Source organism: Apteryx rowi, unplaced genomic scaffold (genome assembly GCF_003343035.1).
Source record: "Apteryx rowi isolate R43461 unplaced genomic scaffold, aptRow1 scaffold_1017, whole genome shotgun sequence".
Classification (NCBI taxonomy): domain Eukaryota; kingdom Metazoa; phylum Chordata; class Aves; order Apterygiformes; family Apterygidae; genus Apteryx; species Apteryx rowi.
Window position 1 is genome coordinate 154833 of NW_020447217.1, and position 18054 is coordinate 172886.

The 18054-nt window shown below is 45.7% G+C and overlaps 1 protein-coding gene across 8 annotated transcripts in view; it reads left to right on the top strand.

Moving 5' to 3' along the window:
* Positions 1 to 341: 341 nt before the first annotated feature.
* SMARCA4 (SWI/SNF related, matrix associated, actin dependent regulator of chromatin, subfamily a, member 4) overlaps positions 342 to 18054 on the top strand; it is a 31135-nt gene continuing 13422 nt past the window's right edge. For all 8 annotated transcript variants that reach the window (XM_026064682.1, XM_026064691.1, XM_026064699.1 and 5 more), the window contains exons 1-19: positions 342 to 432; positions 5387 to 5636; positions 6545 to 6677; positions 7423 to 7821; positions 8467 to 8565; positions 9184 to 9442; positions 9965 to 10091; positions 10358 to 10531; positions 10831 to 11004; positions 11187 to 11354; positions 11671 to 11721; positions 12789 to 12919; positions 13564 to 13621; positions 14338 to 14456; positions 15100 to 15250; positions 15866 to 16029; positions 16178 to 16244; positions 16598 to 16708; positions 17800 to 18042. In XM_026064682.1, the coding sequence (XP_025920467.1) occupies positions 5415 to 5636; positions 6545 to 6677; positions 7423 to 7821; positions 8467 to 8565; positions 9184 to 9442; positions 9965 to 10091; positions 10358 to 10531; positions 10831 to 11004; positions 11187 to 11354; positions 11671 to 11721; positions 12789 to 12919; positions 13564 to 13621; positions 14338 to 14456; positions 15100 to 15250; positions 15866 to 16029; positions 16178 to 16244; positions 16598 to 16708; positions 17800 to 18042 (2850 nt within the window). In that variant the 5' untranslated portion in view covers positions 342 to 432; positions 5387 to 5414. The remainder of the gene's footprint in view (positions 433 to 5386; positions 5637 to 6544; positions 6678 to 7422; positions 7822 to 8466; positions 8566 to 9183; positions 9443 to 9964; positions 10092 to 10357; positions 10532 to 10830; positions 11005 to 11186; positions 11355 to 11670; positions 11722 to 12788; positions 12920 to 13563; positions 13622 to 14337; positions 14457 to 15099; positions 15251 to 15865; positions 16030 to 16177; positions 16245 to 16597; positions 16709 to 17799; positions 18043 to 18054) is intronic.

Genomic DNA, 18054 nt, shown 5'->3' on the forward strand with positions numbered 1-18054 from the left:
CGTGAGGCGCCGAACGACTACAGAACAAAAGGGTGGTCTCCTCCTCGGCGGGTTTATAATCTAAGGCGGGAAGCGGAACGGGCAGACGAGGGAGGAGCTGCATTCCCAGCTCCAGCACCTTTGCGCAAGGTGTTAACCTACCCGTAACGTGTACGTGTTGGTACTACTCGCTCACGCGCCTGCGCATCCGAGTCCCTTCAAAGGGTCAGCGAAACGCTCCGGCCCTTGCAACGGGCCCCCGAGGGGGACGCCCTGGTCATTTTTTGGCCACCACACAGTAGAAATATGAGTTGAATAAATAAAGCTGTTTACTAATTGTCATTTTTCTCTCTGCAGCACTACATTAAAAACTTGTAATCCTGAGACCTCAACTGCCCCTCATCGCCACGCTGTCACTGTGCTGTGAGATATTGGAGACCTCAATGTCCATAGGTATGTTCCGGATTGCTGGGTTCCTTATTTCCTCATCTCTGTTCCATGAGGAATACTTCACACTGCCTAAGCTACGTTTTAGGGCACCTGATCAGAAATGTCCGCCTAGGTGACGTTAGGAAGTCAAATACCTCTTAATTTCAGCCATTAGAAATAAGTATAAAATCCATATTACCACAATGGACAGATAATGTTTGTACTGGCCCAGTCCTGATTCTTCAGTGACACCAGCTGGGTGGCATCTGAGAAGGACAGACCTGCGGTTTGATTCCAGTAAGCATGCTCAGATTGCAATGAAAGAGTACTTCAAAATTCTGTAACGTTCCTTGAAGTACAGTATTTATTTTAGTTTTGTTCTCAAAACAGTAGTTTGTCCTTGAAAGCGTTTGAAACCCTAGTTTTGTGCAGCTGGAATATTGTGTTATCTATTAACAGCTAGAGGATGTAATACATAACCTGTGACAGTAAAAATGCACCCCTAAATAAATCTCCTTTGCCGTTTGTGAGTCGCAGTTTTGTAGGTCAGCAGCTGCAAGCCGCGCGGCTCCTGCTTGAATAGGGCTCAGTGCGCTGTAGGTAAGTGGGTAGTGTCCTTCTGTTCTCGTCGGAATAAATTGTTAATAGTCCTCATTCATTAACTCTAGAGAGAGGAGAAGGAAACAGCTTTTATGTTTTTGTTTTTCTGGGAGTGGGGGAAAAAAGAGTTCTGAAGGGCTGGAAGGACATGTGAGTAGAAAGAAATTAGCTTAGATACAAAGAAATTAGCCTGGGTATAAATACCGGGGTTCTGTCTTAAGACAAACTCGTAATGAATTGCAACTTTCTGGCTTTCCGTGAGCAGGCTTACTGCTCAACCCAAGTCACTTAACTATGAAAATATGAAACTGAAACTGTAAAAGAGACAAGTTTCACAGTAACTGGTTTTTGGCAGGACTGTAGCTGAGACAGAAATATGCAACTGCAAGGACTGTGCCATCTTGTAACTGCAAAAATTAGTGAAAGTGGATGCAGCCAATAAAACAGTTTTTCTATTCCAGTGACTTGACTTTTTATGCAGATGTGTAAACCCTGAAGTATTCAACTGGATTCCAGACTTAAAATACTATTACTGTTCCCACTCTAAGGTTAAGAGAGGTAGCAATCAAAGGATTCAAGAAATAGTCCTCAGTGACATGATTGTTTAACATTAAGGTGGGAAATTCTAAGGCTGAAGAGCCTTAATGTTTTTTAAAAGCTAAGCAACATGTCTCTGTTCTTTGATAGCTGTTCCACAAGCAGGATCACTCATGAAACAGGCACCCGTAGAACAGAAATGGGTGTACAGCTTTTTAAAATATCGAATAGATGTTTTAATAGATTAAGGCTGGTGCAGAAGGAGAATCTTGCAGGGAGCAAAGTGCCTGGTTTATGCATCATTTCCGTTCTGCAGATTCACATGTTGAGAACATTTCCTGCCTAGCTGAAATACAAAAACTGTGTGAATGTAGGACAGTCACACTGGGTGGCACTGACTGTCTCGTGTGTTTATCGATATTCCTGGTAAGTTTGCCCCCGCTGAGGGCTGTGACTGAACACATTGCTTTTCATGTTGGGAATCGYTGCAGTTTTTCTCAAGTCTGGGTCTTTAAGCAGGACATATCTGGCACAAAATTTGGAGGCAGCTTCCCTTGTCATTTTCTACAGTTCCTTAAAATTATTAGATCTGTTCTCTTGGAACTGTTACGGAGCCAGACAGACTTGGGGGCTTCCTAGCAGGATCAGTGGAAAGCGAAGGGGTTAGGCATGCTTTCGTTCTGCCTTCTAACAGATACTCTGTACCCTTTTGAGTGAAAACATTGTAGTGCACGAATTCTCCTTTCTCATGAACGTATATTAATACAAGGGTTCACTTAGACTATAAGACGCTTTTTTTTTTCCCCATCACCTTGTGTTTGAGAGAATGCACTTGACTTCTTTCTCCTATGTGTTTACAAAATACCACATAGGTAAATTATAAATAAACACACAGGCAACCACAAGTTACTAGAACAAATCAGAATGAAATTTCATCCAGCCCAGTGTCCTGGCTGGTAGAAGATCCAGAAGGAAAGCTGTGCTGAGGCGAGAAATTTGCTACCCTGCCCACACTAGATTTCATCCTGAGCTTTAACTGCTAAAAGGAGTGTAATTAGTCGTGCTTGTTCTGCATGCTCTTGATAGCCAGAAAGCTTCTCCAATCACCTCTTAAAATCTTTTTAATTCGTGAGAAATGTCCTTAATTTGTATCATAGTATTTCCATTGAAGATATAAAAAAGGAGGAAATACTAAGGAAGATGCTAATACTGGATCTTAACTAGAGTCATTGTAATATTACCTAGCCTTTAGAAAGTAGGGCTCTCTGTTCCAGAGGAAGGTATAAAATGTAAGCATTTCACCRTTCTGTCGGTCCTTTGACCATAAAAGGCAAGCATCAGCCTCTTGGTTTCTTTCCCCTAAAGCGAGGAAGGAGCCTAAGAGTTCTCCAGAGTCGAGCTCTGCGAAGTAAAAGGAAAGACGGAGCCGAGGACCGCTCCTCTTGTAAGAGCGTGGCTAGTACATTACGTTTGAGAGCCTCCTGTGCCAGCCCGGGATGGTGTTTAAAGCCCCGAGCGCTCCTCCTTGGTACGCTGGAGAACGGTTTTGTATTCTGTTCCTTCAGTTCCCRCTTACGGCGCCTCTTTGCTCTCGCAGCTGCAATATGTGTCAGAGCATGAAATCCAGAAATGGATTTGGTTTCCCAGGTGGCAGCTGGTTGTAAACATTTACCTGCTCCAATGTAGCTTGACGGCTCTGAGAGCGCGGATTCGGGCTGGGAGCGCGCGCGCGTTTTCCCCAGGCTCGCTGCTCGGAGAATCGGAAGCTTTGGAATTGATAACACTGCATCCTTGTTTTATATCTGGAGTTTAATTTATATTACCTGCCTCGCAAGCAAGTGAATCTTTTTTTACTTAATCTGGTTAGGGCAGCGAATGGGGATTTTATATCCTGTGGAAGCTATGGTGCGACTGCATTTTTAAGCAAAAATGCAGTGATGCTACAGATTTTTGTCTCTATAACTCATTCTAATGGGGCTCTGAGCAAAGAAGCGTGGTCAAAACTGAATACAATAAATGTTCTCGTACATTAACTGGGCATTATGTTCACTTTACCATCTGGAATCTTAAAATTTATATATATACGTTTCCACTTYTCACCATATTTTGCAATAAAAATAAAATAATTTCTGTTTCAGCAACCCTACAATTTCTAACAGCCTTTTCCAGATGAAGACTCCTCATGGCAAAGGTTTATTCTTAGCGAGTATTTCACTGTTTCACTTTGGCATGCTAAGAGCTATTAAACGTTAATTGTAATTATTTGTCAGAATGAGACGTACTCCTAGATCAAATCTGTTGAAGCAAAAATCCGCCCATTATATTTTCTCTTTCAGAAAGACTCCTTTTAAAGGAGGAAAAAAAAAAAAGCTACACCTGAAGTCACTAGCAAGCCAAATAGTTCATTTTTTAGTTTGGATTATCCCCTCTCAGTTGCGGAAGTGTGGTTTCCTACAGCGGGAATTACATTTTTCCGTTGCGATTGCAGTCCAGGCCTCACTGCATAGTGCTGCGCCCTGGCCCTGGACATCCAGCCTCTGGGACTGGCACGCTCATCGCCATGGTTTCCTGGTTCAGGTTTGGGCGGTACGTGATTGGGAAAACACCGTGTTTTCCGGTCGGCATTAGCCACAAACACCGTCCGGAGCAGTGGGGTTGATCCTGTTCTGGGACTGGAGAATGGACCCAACCATCTCTACGTTTCCAGCTTGTTTGCTGTAACTGCAAATATGTTTCCAAAACCTAAAAAGGGAACATGTTTTTTTTTAATAGCTATATTGTGCTACTGTAGGTCTGAATTAGCTAAAATTAACTAGAAATTCTAATTTCACCTGAAATACGTTACTTGTGAATGGAGCGACATAAGAATGACACATTTCCACACGTGCAAACTGCCCATTTAACCTAAATGAGTTTCTGAACAATATAGTTTAGCCTTTGCATTCTCTATTTAGATGCTTTCGTGCCTGTTCAGAGCTGAGTATTTTGGTTTAACCTGAATCTCTGAAATTATCTTTCGATGGAAGCTGAGCAAAGATAAGCCAATTTTAAACTGATTCGGTCTCCACACAAAAAATTGCTCCTGGTACCAAAATTGGTATAAAATCACACGGCCAGTTAAACTGGAAAGACTTTTAACGTGCCCTGGATAACGGTGTATTTTCTGCTCGAGATGCAGAGATGCCAGGCACATTAAGCACTTGTATTGCAAGGAAGATTGATTCGAAAGCGAGTTTCTCGCACGTTAATGTGACGGAGAGGGTAGAGTCACTGACAGTGCTGCTATTAAGTATATTTAGCATTAATGAGAGGGAACTTTTGCATGCCTATGAAGAACGGCTCCCTGACGGTGGCATCTGAAAGCCGCCCGAACGTTTGCTTCCTGAAGAGGTGAAAGCTGCGCTGCTTGGGACATGGAAAACCAGTCAGGACCGCGCGGGGGAGAGCACAGGCTCTTGGTGGCTTTCCTGCCCTTAATCCCGTACAGCCCCTAATCCCCGGAGCGACYGCTCTCTCGTTTCTAATACCTGTGACTTTTTGTAGTGCCGCGAGGCCGAAATTGCTAACGGGCTCTCGTACGGGCATTTCGTTAGCAAGGTGTCAGCCCTCGTCTCGGGTGCTTTGGTTGTGCGCCGGAGGAGCTGCCCGTACCCGGTCTGGTGCTTTCCCTTCTCTGCCTTCACCTTGTGCCCCGTCTTGCTCCCGCTCTCCCAAGCGTGGGGTGGGCTAGTGGGGCGTCTGCTTTACCGAGTCGCCCTCGCCCCTCTCAAAAGGCACGGAGCGGCTCTGCCGTCTTCAGAGAGCAGCGAGAGCTCGACCTAAGGCAGCTCTCTCGCAACAGGATACTCCCTGGAGAAACTGCTTTGAAGATGTCGACGCCAGATCCTCCGATGGGAGGAACGCCTCGCCCCGGGCCTTCTCCGGGGCCCGGCCCGTCTCCCAGTGCGATGCTGGGCCCCAGTCCGGGACCGTCTCCTGGCTCTGCGCATAGTATGATGGGACCCAGCCCTGGACCGCCTTCAGCAGGACACCCTCTGCCACCTCAGGGGCCTGGGGGCTACGCTCAGGACAACATGCATCAGATGCACAAGGTAACGCCCATAGGTGGAAGGAGGTTTCTGGTAGGTCTTGTCTGGTTGAACTGCAAAAGTAGCTTCTATTTTAATAGGACAAGGAAAAACGTCTTAGATTTGTTTTTTGGGGTTTTTTTTTTGTTTTTTTGAGGCTCGCACTTCATATTTCTCTTGATGAAGGATACAGAAAGTCTGAGAAATTGCATTAGAGTTGAATTTATATGTTCTGATTTCCTCAAATGTCGATGCCACTCTTGTTCTCTTAAGCTTGCTGAAAACYTAGGTTTCAAGTGCAGGCTGAGGATTTCACATTCTAAATATGGAATAAAGGAATGTGAAACTTCTAACAAAGATATGTCTCCTTGCAAGGGCTCATTGGGGATTTGGAGTTAAATGAACAAGTAAGCAAGCCTTCCTTTTTCTTTTCCACTTCCACCATCAAAGTGTTTGGGCTTTTTGTTTGTTTTTTTTTTAAATCATCTGACTAAAACCCCTTTTTCTAAGCAGTTTTCAGAAGTCCTCTATTTTTTGATCATCTCCAGTGTCATAAGCTCAAAGACCTAGAAGAAGAAACAGGAAACATTTAAGCAATTTCAAGTTTCTTCTAAACATACCCTTGTGTCGAGTCCTCGCCTCACAACCCGCCACCGCTTAATGCCGTTTGTTCGTATGGCACACAGTGCTTTGCCTGCAAATAGATTTTCATTTTGAGGACGTTGTTGGTAGCATCTGGATCAGCATCCTACAAACGGTGAATCRTTAATGCATTTGGAGCACTGCTAACCTGCCTCCAAAGTGCGTCGCGCAGTGCAGCAGCCGCCTGTGCTCTGCGGCATCAGTCTCCTGTCCCCGGGAGTTGGTGCAGCCAAATCTTTGGTGATCGCTGCTCTCGAGCAGGTTGTAGGATGTTGCTTTTTCTCTTGCAGCCCATGGATTCCATGCATGAGAAGGGAATAACCGACGATCCTCGTTACAGCCAGATGAAAGGGATGGGAATGAGGCCTGGCGGGCACGCAGGAATGGGTCCTCCTCCAAGCCCCATGGATCAACACTCTCAAGGTTTCTTTCTTTAGAGATCCTTCCTTCTTTAGTGGGGACAGGACTGCAGATGAGTCCAGGGATCTTCGGAGCATCGGTGGCTCTTTGCTTGCCTCATGCACCGATGCTAACGTCAGGCGTCTCTTAGGATAGTGCATGTCATGGGAGCGAGCGCAGAAGAATCGCGTGCGAGCTGCAAACTTTGTGGAGGGCCRTCTGTTCCTCTTCGCGGCCCCATTTCCTCCCGCGCCGAAATGGGCCGCTGCGCGATACGGCGTCATGTGGGGCATGTCAGCCTGTCCAAGCGCACGGTTCTCGCGCAGCTGGTCAGATCCCGCAACCCGTGCTGCCGGTTCGGATAAAGGACTCACGGCTGCAGTGAGGACGAGGAGTGCCCTGTTTCGAGGCTACTTCTGATTCTTCGCAGCAGTAGAAATAATCCTGAAACGAGGGAACAGATCTGAGAGGCAGTGTGACGAGAGCCTTGCAGCTCGTTGGGGTACAGGGCACGTTTGCTGATCTCTTCYGGAGCACAGTAAACCTTTATTGGTTTTGCTTGTTTTAAATCTTTGAATTTGGGAAGAATTTAGCACTATTTCTTTCCCTGAGTATCCAATTTTGAAGCAGGTGCAGGCTAGACTGGGGAGGAAGATGTATTCTCTAGCTTTTTTTTTTTTTTTTTTTTAAATCAGTCTTCTTTTAATCCGTCCATTTTGTTATGAGCAGTTTGCAGCATGCTCCTGCATAACCGAATCCCTCCTTGCAGGTTACCCTTCTCCACTTGGTGGCTCTGAGCATGCATCAAGCCCGGTCCCAGCTAACGGTCCGTCCTCTGGCCCTCAGATGTCCTCTGGTCCTGGAGGCGTCCCATTAGACGGCACGGACCCGCAAGCGTTAGGGCAACAGAACCGGGGTCCGACCCCTTTCAACCAGAACCAGCTGCACCAGTTAAGAGCTCAGATCATGGCCTACAAGATGCTTGCCAGAGGCCAGCCTCTGCCCGATCATCTCCAAATGGCAGTGCAGGGAAAAAGACCAATGCCTGGAATGCAGCAGCAAATGCCAACACTACCTCCACCCTCTGTATCTGGGACAGGACCAGTGCAAGGCCCAGTGCAAGGGCCTGGACCAGGACCAACACCTCCAAACTATAACAGACCTCATGGTGAGCGCTGCCTGCCTGCTGCGAGCTCGGCACCGCCGCTCTGCGGCGCCGGTGCCGGAGAGGTGACGGGCGGGAGTGACGTGCCTCGGCTTTCCGCCGGTGGCACGCGGGGTGGATGGGTGGAAGGATGTGGCGCCACATGTCAGGCACACGCAGGCTTGTTTTCAGCATCCAGCATGGCTTTGGCCCTTGCCACTGCTTTTGCTTTCATCCTCCTTCGAAGCTGTGCTGGTGTTGCCCAGTTTTAGTCTTCTGTTTGTGCACGTTTTAGCCTGATTTGTGGCGATTAGCTTTCTGGGGGCAGGGACTTTGGGGAGAGGCTGAATCTGGGCCGATTGGTGTCAAAGGAGTGAGGCGGAGAGACTCCTCCAGGCACTTCAGAACGTAGGTGGGCTGATTCATCCCTCCAGCACCGCCTGTAATCGGCAGAGACAGGCGCACCTAGGTGCCTGTTTTATATGCTTGTGAAAAGACCCGTGCGCTGGTCAGGCTCTGACTATTCGTAAGCAGAAGGATAAACTTTCCTTCTGGTAACTGCATGCAAAGATTAAGCGGTTGTAATTTTAATCCACAAAATATCTTACTGTGTGTTTTTTTGTTTTGTTTTTTTCTTTTCCCCGTCTGCATTTGTTGGCCCTTGTGCAGGTATAGGAGGGCCTAACATGCCCCCTCCTGGACCCTCAGGAGTTCCCCCAGGAATGCCTGGGCAGCCCCCCGGCGGCCCCCCCAAGCCCTGGCCTGAAGGTGAGACTCGGGGGTCGTTCGTAGCAAACCTGCCTGGTGTTTCCCCTCTATGCAGTGACGCGGAAGTAAGAGCCTGTGCTGCGCTGGCACCTAACGAGGTGACACGCTGAAGGAGACAGACAGCCTGCCAGCGATGCTCTGTGCTGCTGGGCCGCGTCTGCAGCGTGGGAACAGGGTGGCACTGCTGTCTGAGGAACTTGGAAATTCTTAGTTAAAAGCCTATAAATGGTGACTAAGTTCTCTAAAGAGCTGGCTTAATTTACGTATTCTTCTGCCTGCAATTTATGGGACTTTATATAAAAACTTCTATGTACTTTATGAGGCAGCTGTCCAAAGTTTAATAGCTTAATCTGGGTCGGAAGGCTATTGGATTTGTTTGCTGCTAAATTTATGACTTGGCAGATGGGTGGTGGCTTCAGGTGAGAGAGAAAGTAGCCCAGGTGTCCTGTTGAGAAGTCAGGGTCTGCGGACACAGAACTGCTTTCCTTTTCAAAGGATGGGAAGCGACGCAGAAAAGATTCAGGAGTTTTTGCCAGCCGCTTTCTTGTGAGACGGGTGCCTTTCACCCTTGTAAGGAAAAGGAGAGAAATGGTATCGCGCTGGTTTATTTTTGCACAGGACCAATGGCAAATGCTGCAGCCCCCACTAGCACACCTCAGAAACTGATTCCTCCCCAGCCAACCGGCCGTCCCTCACCAGCACCTCCGGCGGTACCTCCTGCAGCATCTCCTGTGATGCCACCCCAAACCCAGTCACCCGGGCAGCCAGCCCAGCCAGCCCCCATGGTACAGCTGCACCAGAAACAGAACCGTATCACGCCCATCCAGAAACCGAGAGGGCTCGACCCCGTGGAAATCCTGCAGGAGAGGGAATACAGGTAAGGGCTGCGGCATCTTGTTTTGGATTACAAGGTCTGGAGACGCAGTGACTGGCTCTTTCTTCACTTTTTTCAGCCCACTGGTACTTTTTGTTCTCTTGAGAAATACCATAATGATTCCCTGTCCTGTTTTACGTCTCGTTAATGTGTGATGTACAGGGATCTGGACAGAAATGGGTGTGAAACTTCCTAGGAGCCTGTCAGGGCATCTCCGGCAGTCTTGTCTCTCCTGCTTTCCAGGGATTGACACCAGTCTGACATTTTATTAGAGAATGCAGGTGTCTGTCCGCTAGGGAAGAGTTTCTCTGCTATGCCAATTTATTACAAAAGAGTTAAAACTCTGGATACCAAACGGGTGTTTGGCTGCCAAGGACCTCCAACTTGCTTGAGAGGAGGACTTGACAAGTTGGAGTTGTATTTGGTAGCTTCCTGTCAGCTGAAGTGGAAAGGAGTAAAAGTAGATACTTAGATTCGTTTTGCTGGTTTTTGCCTGCTGTGAAATTCTGTCTCATTCCTCTGCAGACTGCAAGCTCGTATTGCTCACAGAATCCAAGAGCTAGAAAACCTTCCTGGGTCCCTGGCTGGTGACCTGAGAACCAAAGCTACCATTGAACTTAAAGCACTAAGACTGCTCAACTTTCAGAGACAGGTAGGTTGTCTGTCAAGGGAGGTCTGATTTGTTAACTAGCTTGTGTCTGTCTTCCTGCTGACAGATGTCAGCCCCCTGACCAGGGATAACTGCTTATTTCTTCACTGTGTTTTTTAGTCTGGAAATTGTTACCCAAAGACACACTTCAGTCTTCTTTCTCAGAGTGTGGCTGAGTCTCGGGTGGCATGAAACTCATGAAATTCCAATACTTGCAGTGTTGCCTGCAGAATTAATTCCTTTTTTTTTAATATCAATCTCTCAAAAAGCTGCGTCAGGAAGTTGTGGTGTGCATGAGACGAGATACAGCCTTGGAAACGGCCCTGAATGCGAAGGCTTACAAACGCAGCAAGCGGCAGTCCTTGCGTGAAGCTCGCATCACCGAGAAACTGGAGAAGCAACAGAAGATTGAGCAAGAACGGAAACGCAGGCAAAAGCACCAGGTCAGCTGTGATATAACGAAGTGCTTAGTGTGAGGGCTGCCACTTTCAAAGGCAACTTAGGAGCTGGGCAGCTGGAATTCACAGGCCTCTTGGAGAAAGCTCCCAAGTTAGTCTTCTGATGGTATAAAATTATGAGTTAAATGTTTTTAGAGAATTATGCTGAAAGAGGAAGATCGTTATCTATATTAAATATGAGAGGAGTAAATCTCGCTTAGCTTGTGATGTTAGAAGTATGTGTTAACTSAGGAGAACAGACAAATGTACAAGTTCTGACTCTGCCATTGCTTTTTTTCCTACAGGAATACCTCAATAGCATTCTGCAGCATGCTAAAGATTTCAAGGAATACCATCGGTCTGTCACAGGCAAAATTCAAAAGCTCACAAAGGCCGTGGCCACTTACCATGCCAACACGGAACGTGAGCAGAAGAAAGAGAATGAGAGGATTGAGAAAGAGAGAATGCGTCGTTTGATGGTAAGGCTTTGGTGGGACTGGGAAGCTGCTGTTTATGTACATGTGTATAGGGTATGTGCATAATGAGATGTTCTGTACTTAAGGGTGTTTATGCTGCTTATGCTGTTCATAGCATACTTGCAAGGATGGCTAATTTCAGTTATTTGTTGCTAACAGGATGTTAACATTCCTTTTTTCCTTAGGCTGAAGATGAAGAAGGATACCGCAAGCTTATTGATCAGAAGAAAGATAAGCGCTTGGCCTACCTGCTTCAGCAGACAGATGAGTACGTAGCAAACCTGACTGAGCTAGTGCGGCAGCACAAGGCTGCGCAGGTCGCAAAGGAGAAAAAGAAGAAAAAGAAAAAGAAGGTGAGTTAAAAGTGAAGCTTTGTATGGTGCTAGAATGGTGCATTGGCAAGAACCAGGGTGGTGCTAGCTGGCAGGGGCTAGTGGAAAGTCGGACTAAAATATTAGCTCTGTTGGAGGCTTTTTGGGCAGGAATTTGATTCACAAGTATGTTGCAGCTGAACTTGTCTGGCTGAGTCTACTCTTCTGCCCCCTTTTCCATTTTTACTGGGATAGTTGCACAACAAGCATGGCATCGGAATAACATGTTTATTGAGGCTTTGATTTTGTTGTTTCCTTCAGCACTGAGCTACTAATAGTTATCTTCCTTTTCTTTCAGAAGGCAGAGAATGCAGAAGGGCAAACTCCTGCAATTGGACCAGATGGCGAAGTAAGCCCAATAATCTTATTTCATGCCGTGCCAAGTAGGATAGAAAACATTTGTTAGCCGTGTGCTGAAAAGGCCTGTTATAATCCTCCGTGTTGAAAAGCTAACTGCARTGATGAGTTCTAATGCAATAGGCAGCTAAATTGAGATCTCCTAAAATAGAACTTACACCGTGGTGCAAAGAAATGTCTCTTTTGCCATCATCAACGTGAACAGTTTTAGCAGAAAGTCCAGTCCATGCAGTCAGGCTTTAGACCTGCTGGGCAGAGGATGATTTAGTATTTAGGACATCTAGGAGTTTATGAACTGGAGTTTGGTTTCCTCCTGTGACACAGATTTCCTGTGTTATCTCAGGCAAGTCAGTTGGGTTAGGATTCACGTCACCTTGTTCATCACTGAAAAATGATGTGTTATCTAGTCCCCTCCGTAATCAGAGACAGGCAGTTCTGGAGGACAGTTTGTTCCACCCTGAGAGGTGCCTGCAATAGGGGGACGGATCGTCCTCAGGAGCTGCCTTCGCTCACTGTCTCTGGTTGATAAAGCCTTCCCTGCAGACGTGYGTGGTGAGGATAAGTACACAGAAGATTACCACATGTTCAGGTGCAACTGCAATGAAGCTGTAAAAATGCCTGCAAGGGATTCGTGACTTTACATATGCAAGCAGCCCAGATAATGCGCTGGGATAATCCATGGGCTTAAAACTACATGTGTTTAAGACTTTGCAAAATCCCTTGTGAGCAGAAGAGCTTTTCAGTGGTAGTTCGTGATATTTCAAATTAGTTGTTCTTTTATTAATGCTGTTTGGCATCTGAACATGCATTCTTTGTCCCACACAGAGATTCTTAATTCGTACATTCATTTTTAAAAATAAGATGTTAAATCTAGCCAGTTTTCTGTCTTGGCCTGTCCTTTGGTGAAGTGGTATTTAAAACAGCCGTTTTTTTCCTAACTGTTGTTGCAGTAGTACTTAAGTGGGTTTGGTTGAAGTGGTGGTTGTTGGTGTAAACACAAGCTCTGTTTTGARGTGGAAAAAAAAGATACTTAACTGCAGCGTGACCTTGCTTTCTCAGCCTCTGGATGAGACGAGCCAAATGAGCGATCTCCCTGTGAAAGTGATCCACGTGGAAAGCGGCAAGATCCTCACTGGCACGGATGCGCCAAAGGCTGGACAACTGGAAGCCTGGCTGGAAATGAACCCGGGGTGAGTCRTTGCAGGCCACGGGTTATCGTCCGGTCTAGTACAAGTCCAGTGGTGGAAGCGTTTGTTCTTGTCCCTTCGCTCTGTATCTTATCTGATGATATGCCAGAGCCTGAGTGGGAACGGAAAGCTCCAGTACTTTGAGATCTGAGACAGCGTGGCTCCAGTCTCACGCTGGATTTTTGTGTGTAGTGATTCTCCCTGACGGAGCTCTTCAGAGGGTTGGGACTGGTGTTCAGTACRGGATCAGTGGCAAGAAAAGCACTAAGCGTTGGCATGGGCCCAAACCCAAAACCTTGGGAAGCGCAGAGAGCTGAAAGAAGTGGTGCTGTAGATGAGAAAGGAAAGATTTCCTCACTCGTACTCTGTTATGCAGCAACTAAAATTATGTGGGAAAGATTTGCAGAAGTGCTTAGTGGGTGGTCCTGTACATATGCTCTCGGGCGCATACGTTTTTCCAAGAGCACATGTGAAAACTTGAAATCAGCAAGGAAAAATATAAATAAGCATTTTGTTATAAAAGTAGTACTAATAACAAAATTCTAGTTTAATCCAAGGGTTTATAGGACTATGCTGTTCTCATGCTTTGTGTAGAGTGCTGTCGGTAGCAGATTTGAAATTAAATATTAATGTTTCTATTTAATTAGATATGAAGTAGCTCCAAGATCTGACAGTGAAGAAAGTGGGTCAGAAGAGGAGGAGGAGGTAAGGAGAAATATCRCCAGTCATTTTTATGCTCTAATATTTCAAATATTTTTGAGAGAATAGGAAACAGCAGGAAATGTAATGTACAACACTAAGCTCATCTCAGTGCTTACTTTTTCCAGCATGGTTCTGTGCAAGTCCAACTAAAATAAGCATATTTAGGATAAACTGAAAACCTGTGTAAAGAACAACCACAAGCAGCATGGAGATGGGCGAGTTTACTTTATTAGCTGTCTGGTTTTCTTCCTTAATATTTTTCACATAAAACTTTGGACATTCAGAAGCAAATACTGTGAAGCTGTGCCTCCCATTTTGTGTTTCCCATTTTGTTTTTGGAGCTTCATAACACTGTTACAGTGCTCTGTACTTCCTTGACTTATTGTTACAAGAGGGATAATTTTTCTTTTGCTTCAGAGTGTCTCATCACCAGGGCTTTCTACGTGCATGATGTGCCATTTAGCCAATCTGTTCATGCTTTCCCGGCAGAAAAAGAGCTTTCCAAAAAATTTACCAAGAAAGTGCTCTGCACCTTTCTATTTGAGCCTAGTCTGTAGGTGCCTCTGGATGTGCAGCTGGAGAGTTTATCCTATGCAAGTGTTTTATGCAGACTCGGTCACTCTTCCTGGTGCAGTTGTGCAGGTTTTCCTGCCGTTTCCATCATGTGGATGAGAGTAAGTCTCTTTGTTCAGAACGGTGCACTTTGTATCTCCTGGCAGGAGGAGGAAGAGGAGCAACCGCAACCTGCTCAGCCTGCCCTGCCTGTAGAGGAGAAGAAGAAGATCCCAGATCCAGACAGTGACGATGTGTCAGAAGTGGATGCCAGACACATTATCGAGTAAGCCCCACCTCTTACCTTGCTGTCTTTGTGGTTTAAATGTTGTGGTCTCCCCTTCTTCCCCTCACTGAAGGCTGGGAGAGGAGGGGCAGGATGGGGTGGTTGCTCCAGGGAGCTTTGCTGGAGGTATCTGACACACACTAATAGCTGGTAAAGGAAAGCCTGTGTGCTGCCATTCCCTGGTGCAAAAGGAGATTGTTTTGTTCCTTTTGCACCTGGCTACAAGGAACTGTTACATTTCACTGGGTAAAACTTACTTGTAATACTATAATATCTCTTTAGGTACTTTGATTTTTACACTTTTAAACTCTGAAGAATCTCTCCTGTTAGCACAGCACAGACTAAGTGCACCTGGATTTTGAATTATGGTTCGAGTAGGATTCAGAATATTGGGGCTTCTGTTTCAAAGTCACTTGGTCACTTCTGTAAATCTCACGTGTTTTGTGTCAAAGGAGTGAAATAGAGGGGCAGTATTTGCTTTGCTCCTAGTTCTTGAGAGCAAGCTTTCCAAAATGAAAGCTGATTTGGTTTGTGTTTGGAAAAAGGAATTAACCACCCCAAGGATTGATGGGGCTCCCAGGAAGATTCCTGACCTGTATCCCCAGAAGTATCATCTTTCTTATCTCCAAATCTTTTCCCCCAGGAATGCTAAGCAAGATGTTGATGATGAATACGGGGTGTCTCAAGCTCTGGCAAGGGGCCTGCAGTCTTATTACGCGGTGGCCCACGCAGTCACTGAGAGAGTGGACAAGCAGTCCACGCTCATGGTCAATGGAGTTCTCAAGCAGTACCAGGTGAGAGGCTGCGGACGGGAGCGCCTCCGCTCAGCGCCGTCGGTGCGGCCGCGCGTTAGGCGTGTGTGCAGTCGCCAGCGTGAGGCATTGCGTTTGGTCTGGCTGGCGCTACCGGGCAGCCTGAGTGGAGGCAAGGTTTTGGCGGGAGGCATGGGGATTTGGGCTGTTCTGAGACGCTCCGGGTAGCAAGAAGTGGGAGTTCAAGGCAGACCTAGCACATCTCTCCCCCTCAAGGAAGTGAAGCACCTGCAGTCAGTAGAAATGTGATGAGATTTGATGAGCGAGAGGGGAGGTGCGATGACCCAGGCTGCTGAGCGTTTTCTGGTATAAAATAATGAGCCAGACTTGCTCGCTGCTTAAAGCAAAGAATGTTAGCTTGCTGTGTGTAATCCGTGATCCTGAAAGGAGAGGAATACATTAATGCCATTGACTGGTTTTAAATAATTAAAATGAGTTGTTTAATAGTGTATAGGGAGTTCATCTACATAATGCATAAGATGCGGGGGGAGTGTGCAGGTCATTAGCACATCCTTGATATGCGACTCCTCTGTCTGGAGTCATTGTGTTTAATTTTCATCCCTTGATTCCCCCCCTTTTTTTTCCTTTTTTCTTTAGATCAAAGGTTTGGAGTGGCTAGTGTCCTTATACAATAATAATCTGAATGGTATCCTGGCAGATGAAATGGGTCTGGGCAAAACAATCCAGACCATTGCTTTAATTACATACCTCATGGAGCACAAACGTATCAATGGACCCTTCCTCATTATAGTACCTCTCTCGTAAGTGCGATGTGTGAATTCATCACCCCTTTCAGCACTGAAAAGCATAGAAAATACTTGGCATGGTTACAGCGCTGGTTCCAGGGCTATGATTCTCTGTTATGCAAGGACCAGATTTACCATTCTCTTTTTCCTCTTTTTTTTCCAGAACTCTGTCAAATTGGGCATATGAGTTTGATAAATGGGCTCCTTCTGTGGTGAAGGTCTCATACAAGGCAAGTACTGGCTTTATTTTTGCACTCACCTACTGGGCTCTTTTGGCTGCTCGTTTTGTGAGGATTCCTTGAATGCCAGTTCACATGTTCCTCTCCCCAGTATAACAGTGTTTCCATTATCAAAAGGAATATGAGACTCTTTCTGGCACTAAAYAGATTAAATCCACATTTGTTTTTCATTCCTTAACAAGAGAAAGAATCTGACTGCTACTGCCTGTACAAATGTTCTAGCTGCACTGCTTTTATATAACCAGAATAACTTTTGTCATGTTGATAGTAACTACTCCTACCACCTCTCCTTTCCAAGGAATTATATTCTGACTTTATATTTCTTTTTGCAATTTTTGTACCAGGGCTCTCCAGCAGCAAGACGAGCATTTGTACCTCAGCTTCGAAGTGGAAAATTCAATGTCTTGCTCACAACTTACGAATATATCATCAAAGATAAGCACATTCTTGCTAAGGTGAGTTCTCCCAGCAGAAGGCAGCAGAAGCTCCCTGTAAGGAGTTATTTATATTTCAGTAGAAGGATCATTCAGCCTCATTGTGCTAGCAGGCATTGTACAGACGTAACAGAGACAGTCCCTGTGCAAAAGATCTTGCAATCTTAAGTGTGAGATGAATGATTTTTTTCCCCTCTTGAGCCTCTCATTATCACATGCTAGGATGAGAGGAGTTGCTGCTTACCCTGTCTGGCCAGAGAAGAATTGATGTAGTATTCTCTGTGCCATTCATTATTTTTGGCTGCATATCGTGTGATACTGCGATTTTTTTCTTCTTTTAAAAAAAGAAAGTCATGGGACTATAAATATTGATTGGAAACTATGCAAGATTTTCACTGCCTTTCTACCCCAGCTGATCAGTGGAGGGATTTTTATGTACTTAGCAGCATGCCACAGGGCAAAGATCTAATGTTTTAGGCTTCCCCGATGTTTGAGAAGTTGTACCATTTTAAAAGAATGTAGACAATATGTCAAAACCCCTAACGTGAACTGGTTTGATCTTTGCTTAAAATTAGTTTGGCTTGGCACAATAAATAGGCAGCACAGCTTAACCTGGTGGCTGGGGTCTGCCCATGTTTTCAGATCCGTTCAAGCTGATGTGTCTTTTCTTACCTTGACAAGGCTTTGAAGGGAACTGTCTCATCTTTTCTTCTCTCCTTGTACTGCTGAGAGTTAAATGAAGTTTGATTGTTCATGGCCAAAAAGCTCAAGAAATATTGAAATTCCCCAAAGCTAGCATCAATCTCTGTCATCTATTTGGCATTAGCATTCTTCCTTTTTTCCCACTCCTTCCCTTTTTTGTCTCTGAGACAGAGATATAAAGTACTCCTGATGGGAGCAGTTTCCAAGCAGCAGTTTAATAGAAGTTTGAGTGGGTTTCTGCAATCCTAGTTAGCTTTGATCTCTCCTGCTCCCTTGGACAACTCCAGAGGCACAGTTTTATCAAAGGTTGTCAGTGTGATTCTCCAGTCGTAGTTGGAGCTCAGTAGAAGTGCTGCAGTGGAGAGAGCTGCTGTCTCTTGCCCACGCTTCTGTTGTTCTCCTGCCTACAGATCCGTTGGAAGTACATGATTGTGGATGAAGGACACAGAATGAAGAACCACCACTGTAAGCTAACACAAGTCCTCAACACGCACTATGTAGCTCCGCGTCGTTTGCTGCTGACAGGGACTCCACTACAGAATAAGCTACCAGAGCTGTGGGCTCTGCTCAATTTCCTCCTTCCAACCATCTTCAAGAGCTGTAGCACTTTTGAGCAGTGGTTTAATGCTCCCTTTGCCATGACAGGAGAAAAGGTATGGATGGAA